Source organism: Myodes glareolus, chromosome 6, assembly GCF_982192425.1.
Source record: "Myodes glareolus chromosome 6, mMyoGla1.1, whole genome shotgun sequence".
NCBI lineage: Eukaryota > Metazoa > Chordata > Mammalia > Rodentia > Cricetidae > Myodes > Myodes glareolus.
The window spans coordinates 104,258,050-104,267,789 of record NC_142031.1 but is presented as its reverse complement, the minus strand read 5'-3'; the positions used below and the strand labels follow the sequence as shown (position 1 = coordinate 104,267,789).

At 42.6% G+C, this 9,740-nt stretch overlaps 1 protein-coding gene across 3 annotated transcripts in view; it reads left to right on the top strand.

Moving 5' to 3' along the window:
• Positions 1-1,974: 1,974 nt before the first annotated feature.
• The window catches only part of Avl9 (AVL9 cell migration associated), a 58,764-nt gene continuing 50,998 nt past the window's right edge, over positions 1,975-9,740 (top strand). For 2 of the 3 annotated variants that reach the window (XM_048440416.3, XM_048440415.3), the window contains exons 1-2: positions 1,977-2,281; positions 9,401-9,521. In XM_048440416.3, the coding sequence (XP_048296373.3) occupies positions 2,189-2,281; positions 9,401-9,521 (214 nt within the window). In that variant the 5' untranslated portion in view covers positions 1,977-2,188. Of the gene's footprint in view, positions 2,282-9,400; positions 9,522-9,740 lie in introns of all 3 variants that reach the window. The other variant, XM_048440417.3, reaches the window with a different exon arrangement.

Genomic DNA, 9,740 nt, shown 5'->3' with positions numbered 1-9,740 from the left:
AATTATGTCTCCTGAACAGTGAATTAAATATTGATGTTTATTGTAGACAGAAATCTATCCACACATTTCAAACAAAAATGTGAAATCAGACTTAACTTTAGCTATGCTAACTGTGGAAAATAGTAACACAGTTTACAACAAGAAAATAGTAAATACAGGGACTGGAGAGACGGTCAAACAGTTAAGAGCACTGACAACTCTTCTAGAGGACCGGGTTCAATTCCCAGTACCCACATGGATGCTCACAACTGTCTGTAACTCCAAATCTAACATCGTCACAACATGAATGCAGACAAAACACCAATACATATAAAATAAAAATCGTTTTTGTAAAAAGGAACTAAAATAATAAAAATCAAGTAGTTAACATAAAAGGGTAACATACATGTTGACGTACTCTGTATGCTGGGATTAGTATATTTTTATGAAGTCATGATGAGCACTGTCAAAAGTTTTGTAATATAAAAAGGATATAAATAGTAACATATTGAAAAACGTTGAATAGTTTTAGTAGCATTTAAACAATATGCTTTTTGAAATTGTAGCTCATTCAGCAAAGCATTTAAAAACCCTTGGAACAACCGACCTATTTTATGCCAGTTATAGTAAATAAGCAATGAAAATTGGACACACACACACATTTTTTAATCATGGTACTAGAATAATCATTTTAAATGTAAATCCTTTGTCAAAGATATTATGATTCGAGGCTGAAAGTGCTTCCAAACTCTTACATGTCATTTATGTATTTATTTTTGCAGCTCTGTTTGCCTAGACTAACCTTAAACTCTCCATTGCCTTTTCTTCCGAACAGGTTCTTGGCCTCAGGTCCTGTAGCCAGGTGTACTGGGTTTAAACACTGCCCACTCTGCTCTGCCTTTGTTCTCCTTTTCTGATCACTTTCTAAATTAGCAGATCAGGAGTAGACTGTGAACTCAAACTTCAGGCTAAGGAGGAAGAGCTAAGCCCCCACCATACATACCACCACCACCTGGCCTTAGGGATGGAAGGCTGAGGCCATCCTGATCCGTGCTTGTTCCTATGATTTTTGGATTATGACTCTACAGATTTGAAATTATTGTTATTAATTATTGTTGTTGTTGTTTTACGAGACAGCATATTTCTGTGCAATCTTGGCCATTCTGGAACTGGCTCTGGACTCTGTAGACCCTGCTGGCCTCATCCTCAGAAATTCTCCTGCCTTTCTGCCTCTGGAGGGATGGGATTAAAGTGTGTGCCACCAAGTCCGGCCTGATCTGAAGTTACAAAGTGTTGCTGGGTCACTAAAGTTGGAGTTGTAATCTTTTACCTGGTGAGCACACTTCTAACACTATGTAGCCCAAGCTAGCTTAAAACTTGCAACCTTCCTACCTCAGTCCCTCAAATTCTGGCATTATCCATGATGCCACTACATGGGACTACACATAAAAATTAAATGGAAAAAAACTCTAGGGCGAAACCAAAGAAAACATTGAGTAAGCAAGCAACCTAATTTAGACGTTGAATACACAAGATACCAAACCTCATAAATACGCCTCCTTGTTAAATATTTAAAACTCAAGGTTGAGAGATTTCACAAAAGATTTATAGAGTGAAAACACGTTTGTAAAGAAGTCAAGCTGAGGGAGGAGGAAGGAGATTTCAAGAAAAAAATAGATTTTAGAAGCAAGTGAATTGACAAAGTACATAGAAAGAAAGGAGCAGGTGTAACCCCCAACCACACGCAACCCCTAGACTTCTCCACTAACTACTGCAAAAGAGCCCCTGAGGGTCAGCATCCACCCCGCCCAGCGGCGCCTTCGCCAGGGAGGCCCCGCCCCTCCGGCCATACAGCCCCGCCCCGCCCCACCTCCTTTCCCTCTGGTCCCGCCCATGCCGCCTCAGACCCCGCCCGGACGGAGGCGTGTGGGTCCCGCCCCCATCCGGGCTCGGCCCATGCCGCCTCAGACCCCGCCCGAACTGAGGCGACCGTAGCGTCAGGTGACAGCCCGGAAGCTGCGGAAGCGGTTGAAGCAGAGCGGTGGTGGCCCCGTGGGGCTGCGCGGAGGTGAGGGAGCTGGTCTGCAGCCTCCGAGCCCGAGGCTCGGCGCACATGCGGCGCTCGGGCTGACATCTGAAGGCCGCCGCTCTGGGTCGTGCGGGCCGGCCTCGGCGTTGGAGTCGCGGTGCGGGCCTGCGGCGGACGCCCATGGAGAAGGTTGGCCGTGAGGGCGACGGCGCCCCCTGCGGGCCCGTCCTGCACATCGTGGTGGTCGGCTTTCACCACAAGAAGGGCTGCCAGGTGAGGACCGGCCCCGCGCCCTGCTCGGCGCCCGCGGCCTGCCGCGCGGTCTTCTCCCGAGAATTGTACGACGAGCAGTGGGGGTTCGGGCTGAGAGAAAGCGTGACGGTCGCGCCTCCGGTGATCTGTCAGTCCTCACCGACCTACCGGGTGTCTACCCATAAAGGAAGTCTTGAAGAGCAACTCGGCGATTGAACGCCGGGAGGTGGTGAGCTGTGGGTTTCCACGCGAATGCTCAAGTAGGCTGACGCGCTTGCAGGCGCCGCGCAGGAGAATCAGCTTCTTTTGTTTATCTCTTGCCAGCCTTAGACTCTGTAGTTTAGGGTTGGCGATCGGCCCCGCCCCCTTCTCTTCTGCCATTTAAGATTTGATCCTGCCCAGAGCTATTCTTTTGGTTAGGTTGACGCTCCGTGTAAATTGCGGTAAATAAAAATGTAGTTTGCCAAGCAGTAAGTGCAAATGGGCTGGTACTAGCTTCTTAGCTGGCTCTTCAACCCACTGTGGGAAAAGAGCATTTGCTTTGTGTTGACCGCAGAGGAGAAAAATGGAACAAGGTTGTTCAGTCAGAACAAACACCTTCGGGAAGGCAGTGATGTCATAATGTGCTAGTGGCTGTAGATTGAATACTTAAGGTACCGAAAAAAAACAATTACTACTAGTAGATAAGGAAGCATTTGGTTTCTCTCTTTTCACAGAGAATGTAACATTAAAAGACCTACTGACAAAAGTTCAGTTCGTTAGAAGATAATAATAGTGAAGGGAGTAAAGAGGTGATAGTGGGCGTGTGTGTGTGTGTGTGTTGTGGGTGTGTGCATGCTATTAACTTCAAGCCCAGTGTGGTGGCGAATGGCACCATCCCCCCCAAATGGAAGACAGAGGTAAGAGGATTCTGTTAGTTGGACAGAGTTCTTAGGCCCTTCAAAAAAGAGACTGTTAACTTGAAGATATTATATTCCTCTATCCTCAAATTAGAAAGACAGAATGACACTAACGAGAAAGTAGCATTATTGCATGTGATGTTAAGAGTGTTTAGTACTGGCCGGACAGTGGTGGCACAGCCTTTAATCCCAGCACTCAGGAGGCAGAAGCAGGCGGATTTCTGTGAGTTTGAGACCAGCCTGGTTTACAAGATCTAGTTCCAGGACAGGCTCCAAAGCTACAGAGAAACCCTGTCTCAGAAAAACAAAAAACAAGGCTATTTAGTACTTGAGGACTACAGCGGTTGAACTAACTAGTTGCTTTATAAGATAGGAGTAAAATGACAGAACAAAGATCTTACTGGAAAAATTGCTGAGATCATACTAAAAAACAGCCCTGGACAGGTGGATCTCAGTGAGTTCGAGGCCAGCCTAGTCTGCAAAGCAAGTTCCAGGATAACCAGGACTGTTACAAAGAGACTCTGTCTCAAAAAAAAAAAACAAAAAACAAAAAAACAAAACAAAAGCCAAAACACCTAGCCCTGGAGTCAGAATGCTTTCTGTGCCATGTGTGTTCATTGTGTGTGCCAGTGGAGTCTTTCTAGGTAAAGAATGATGTGGAAGCTTGCTTCAGAGCTACACAGTGGAGCTCTGAAAAGGAAGAAAACATCAATATTGATAGAGATAGGATAGAGTCTCCTAATTCTTGCTGTCATTTGAAAGTCTAGATTTTCTTATGTTTTCTGCCTGACTCACTGGTTTTATTGGTAAGCTATATTTCCGTAGAGGAAACCGTATGTGGTGCTGCATGAAGATGAGAGAGCAGAAGAGGGAAGGCACAGTAGCACCCTGCATCCTGGGTCATGTCTTTGCCTTTGGGTTTTGGTTTCAGCTCAGGTAAAAGTGACTGCTTCTATAAACGGAGTTCTATGCAGAAGTATAGCACTACTCCAAAATCAACAAATGCAAATAGCTCCCAAATTTTCCCTTCTCCATTTTTTTTGCCAGATAATTTATAATAATTGAATGAATTCATTCAATGAAAAAGAAAAATTCTAGTTGAGTTTTTCCCCAACTGATGCTCAAAGTAGCTTGTTTTATTATTCACCTTCGTAAAATTGTTTTGTAGAAACAAAGCACCAAGAACCTAATCCTGGGCTGGAGGAATGTAGCTCAGTGCTAGAGTGCTTGCTTAGTGAACACAAGGTTCTGGGTTTTGGGTGGATCTCTGTGAGTTCAAGGCCAGCCTGGAACTCAGTGAGTTCTAGATAGCTGTGGCTACATTGTAGAGAGATCTCAAAACAAACAAATAAAAATATTTCTCAGCATGTCATGTTCTTTTTTTAATGTCATACATGAGTACTTATTTACATAATTCTACACATCCTGTTGCTCTTGCAATTCCTTCTTATGCCCCTCCTCTTCTAATTCATGTTTCATCTTTGTTACTGTTACACATGTTTGCAAGCCTGTGTCCATGCTCACACATATACACACACACACACACACACACACACACACACACACACACACAAATTTAACCTGCTGAGTTCATTTTACCCTGCGTATATATGTGTTTAGGGTGGAGTGCTTTGAATAGATAACCTACCAGGAACTAGTCCCCGGAGAAGACTTGAGTCTCCACCTCTCAGCTCAGTTGCCCATAGCATCTAGGGGTGGGTCTTGTGAGATTTCCCCCATCTGCTTTGGCATTGTCATTGTACAGATCTTGCTTAGGCAACCATGTTACTGAGATTTCGTGTGTGCAGCTTCCCTATAAAGATACTGTCTCACAGCAGATGTCCATGTCCTCTGACTTTTTTGTTGTTGTTGTTGTTTTCAAGACTGTTTCTCTGTGTAGCCCTGACTGTCCCAGAACTCTATCTGTAGAACAGGCTGACCTCGAACTGTAGAGTTCTGCCTGCCTCTGCCTCACGACTGCTGGGATTAAAGGTGTGTGCCACCACTGCCCAGCTCTTAGAATGTTTCCACTCCTCTTCCACCATGTTCCCTGACTATTAGATGTAGGGACTGTGTGGTAGATCTGTCACCTGGGGTTGGGGACCTCATGGTCAGTTCTCTACATTCTGACCTGTTGTGGATTTTTGTAAAGATGCAAAAAAAGAAGGGGCACTTCTCTGAGGAGTGAGAGCTATACTTACCAGGCTGGGCCAGTCCACAAATCAGATTGCCATAATCTTCTGTTAAATAATCAAGTATGTATCATGCAAACTCTTTGATTTTGTTCGTAGTTTTAAATTTTTAAACATTCAGTTGAGAGCATTTATTTTCCAAACCTTAAAATTACTTTAGTGTCATATTTTCTTTGGGCTGTCAGCTCATAGATAACAATACAGGGATTTATTATTAAGTAGAAAAGCTTGGGCTTGTCCTACTAGCTCTTATAATTTAAGTTAGCCCATTTATATTAATATACACTCTGCCACATGGCATTACATCATCCCTGAACTACCCATCCTGCTTCCTCCAATTCTAGCTGGTGACTCCACCTTTCTTGTTTTTAGAGTTCTCTGTCTGCCCAGAACTCCCATCTAAACCTCCTGTCTGTCTATTTGCCATCCAGCTCTTTATTAAACCAATAAGAAGGTGCTTTGGGCAGAGACACATCTTTACAATATACACAAATATTCTGCAATACTTTGTTACTGTGTATACAGTGTTCATGGAAGGGGGCATGATCCGTGTGTTGAAGTGAAAAGACAACTTGTGGTGTCAGTTCTCTCCTTCAGCATTTACATAGGTTGCAGAGATGGAATCTGGGTCTTTATGCTCGCACTGTCAGGCTGCAGGCATCTTTACCCACTAGGTCATCTGACCACCCTAGATTTTTATTTTTGACCTCTTTTCTGGTAGAATTTCTGGTATGTATACATAGCTAGCAACTTTTTATTTATTTATTTATTGTTTGTTTGTTTTTCAAGACAAGGTTTCTCTGTGTAGCTTTGACTGTTCTGGAATTCTGTAGGTAGGCTGGCTTTAAACTCAGAGATCCTCCTGCCTCTGCCTCCTGAGTGCTGGGCTTAAAGGCATGTGCCATCACCTCCCAGCTCAGCTTCAACTCTTGAATGCTTTTACCAAACTGTATTTTTTTCTTGCTTTATTCTTTGACAGCATCACGTAGTATTTAAAGTCTTTAGGTCATTTTCATCCATTATTCTTTTTCATGCCCTCCACTCCTACTGAACCCTTTCTTCTCAACAAGTCTTCCTTCATGATTTGTTTGTTGTTTTGTGTGTGTGTGACCCACTGCACAAGCATGGATGGGGAAATAATTCACTGAAACTTGGGCAGCTTATGGCTATACTGCTAAAGAAAATGATCCCTTCCCATTCCACAGGAACTATAACTGCCAGTAGCTCCTCAGAGATGAGTGGGGCCTCAGAGATGACCCTCTCCTCAAGACTTTCTTTTTTTCCCCCAAGATTTATATATTTATGTTGTGTGTAGATGTATGTGCCTGATAGTATATATGTTCATAAGCATGCAGGTGCCTGTGGAATCCAGAAGAGGGTGTTAGATTTCCTGGAGCTGGAGTAACAGACACTTGTGGGCTGCTTGATGTGGGTGTTGGAAATCAAACCTGAGCTCTGGACGAGCAGCAAGTACTCTAACCTCTTAGCTAGCTCTCTAGCCCCACTCTATTTCCGGGGGAAGAAAAAGCAGAATTGCAAAACAGTTGGAACTTTACCAGGGAAATTGAGGTTTCCTTTTGTGGGTTTTTAGTCTTTTAATAAAACAATTTAGAAACTGACTCAGAAGGAAGTTTAAGGACCATTTCTTTAGAGTTTGAAAAAAAAAAAAAAAACAAAACAGGAATGGTTTTAAATGGGACACACGCCTTTAATCCCAGCACTCAGAAGGCAGAGGCAGGCAAATCTCGGAGTTCTAGGTCAGCCTGGTCTACAGAGCCAGTTTAGGATAGCCAGGGCTACACAGAGAAACCCTGTCTCAAAGGAAAAAAAAAAAGAAAGAAAGAAAAGAACCGAAAGAAAGGAAAAGGAAAGAAACAAACAAGATCAACAAGCTATAAAATTTGGCTGCTGCCAAGGAAGGGACATGGAAAAGAGGGAGAGAGAGTCCTGCCTTGTTTTGTTTTGTTTTGTTTTAAAAAATACATTTTAATTTTATTTTGTATGTTCATGGAGGTTTTACTTTCCTTTTATTATGAAGAGCTACAGGCGGTTAATGGGTGCTTAGAGAGGGAGAATCAGTCTTCTCCAGGGACAAGTTCCTAATAGGCTTCCCATTCCCAGGACTCAGCCCTAAACACATATACATAACAGCAACACTAAATAGACTCAGCCAGTTATATTTATATGTACATTTGCATGAAGACATGCACACCCATAACATTAATAAAGTAACATTAATAAAGACAAAATCATAAGGAGTGGGAAGGACATGGAAGGAGTTGGAATGGAGAGTGAGAGAGGGTGGAAATTATGTAAATACAGTACTCATGAAGTGACTTTTTAAAAAATATTTATTTATTATGTATACAGTATTCTATCTGTGTGTATGCCTGCAGGCCAGAAGAGGGCACCAGACCTCATTACAGATGGTTGTGAGCCACCATGTGGTTGCTGGGAATTGAACTCAGTACCTTTGGAAGAGCAGGCAATGCTCTTTACCGCTGAGCCAGAGCTGGGCATAGTGGCCCTTGACTTTAATTCCAGCATTTGGGAGGCAGAGGCAGGTGAATCTCTGAGTTCAAGGCCAGTCTGATCTACGTAGTAAGACTGATTAAAAAATAAATAAATAATAGTTAAAATAAAGCAATGGCAATCTGTCAATTATAGTTTATGTACTAGAACAAATAAAAGTCTAGACTATAACTAGCAAATTAACTGTAGAAACACATAATTTCTTGCTAAATAGTCTAATTTCAGGCAACTTCTAAAGGAAACAACTTGGAAACAGTTCTCTCCTTCCTCCCTAGGGGTCCTGGAAATTAAACTCCAGTCTTTAGACTTGATGCCATTAACCTTCTGAGCCATACCTTTTGAATTAGAGTCCAAGAAACCAGGAGGGTTGAGCCATGGAAGTTAGCAAGCAGCTATAAATGGGGGTGGAGGAGTCTTCATAAAAAGTAAAAAGGCCAGAGAGTCTGCAGCATTTGGACTGTATCCAAAGAAGAACTAGGTAGAAAAGGGAAAGTTATACTGGTTGAGTCAGAAATGCTTTCAGACTTAGTAGTGCTACATAATGGAAGGGCAGTAAGCAACTTTTTGGGAGTGTGGCTTCTGGGAGATAGTACATGATCTCCTTAAAAGGATCATTTTTCCCATCGCCACAGCATGCCTTCAGGTAAACCAGCTTTCCTAAGGATCAGTCTTCTGGCAAGGTGATTGACAGACTAGGCACACAACTTGGGGAGCCAGTTCTCTCCTTCCAGTAGTACATGGATTTCAGGGATTGAATTTAAGTTTTTAGTTTTGGTTAAAATTGCTGAGTCATTTTATTGGCCCTGGAGTATATAATGTTCTCATCTTTGAAGCACATCTCCCACCACAGGCATAATTCAGAGTCTATTATTTTGACCCAGAGAAAGTAGCTTTCCTTTAATGGGCCTCAACATAGCCTTCGCTGTTTTTCTATATTATATTAAACACTAAAGAGTGGCAGTCTTGATGTTTCCTATCAGATAGCTAGATAGGAAATAACAGGCTTGGAGGCAGTTGAGGATAGGGCCTTCCTTCCCTCAGACTCAGCTTGGGACCCCCACCTCCTGTTTCCTTGGTAACCACTAGAAAAGGGCACCCATATGGTATACTTACATACATGTAGGTAAAATACCTGTACACATAAAACGAGAAAGAAAAAATTTTTCCTTGTGATTTAGAGTATCATTATTGTTTCTGCTTTTTAGAAGTCAGTCATTGTTGTCATCTTTCTTCCTGTTATCACTTCAGAATAAATGTGTGAAATAACTGGAATCAGGGTAGGTCTGGCATCATGGATTGGTTATTTAAGAGAGCTACTTGAAGTTCTCTTGGCTTAGCTTTATACTTTTAGACAGCATTTTGAGTTACAACTAGACACTTTAAGTAAGCAGGAAATAGTCTATAAATTCCTGTGCTTGGGTTTGCATGGCATCTTTCAGGGTTCAAGAGCATTATTGTTTGTTAGTATAAAATTCTTCCTTTGGTCTCTGTTTGGCTAAGGTTTTTTTCCAATTTAGGTTGAATTCTCTTACCCACCACTGATTCCAGGAGATGGACATGACAGTCACACTCTACCTGAAGAATGGAAGTATTTGCCTTTCCTCGCCTTACCAGATGGTGCACATAACTATCAGGAAGGTATGCCATTAGATAGTAGACCAATTACTAGGTGCAGTTTTGGAAAGTTTTTCCATAACAGTCTTGAATTCTTTGGTAAATGAAAGCCTTTGAGCCTATTGTGATTATTTATAAAATGTGTATGTGTTGTTTGGAGGTGAGGTGTGTGCCAGAGAAACTTCAGAGAGTGGTGGGGCCGTGGACAGAGACCCTTGGTTCTCCTGCCCAGAGCACTCAGGG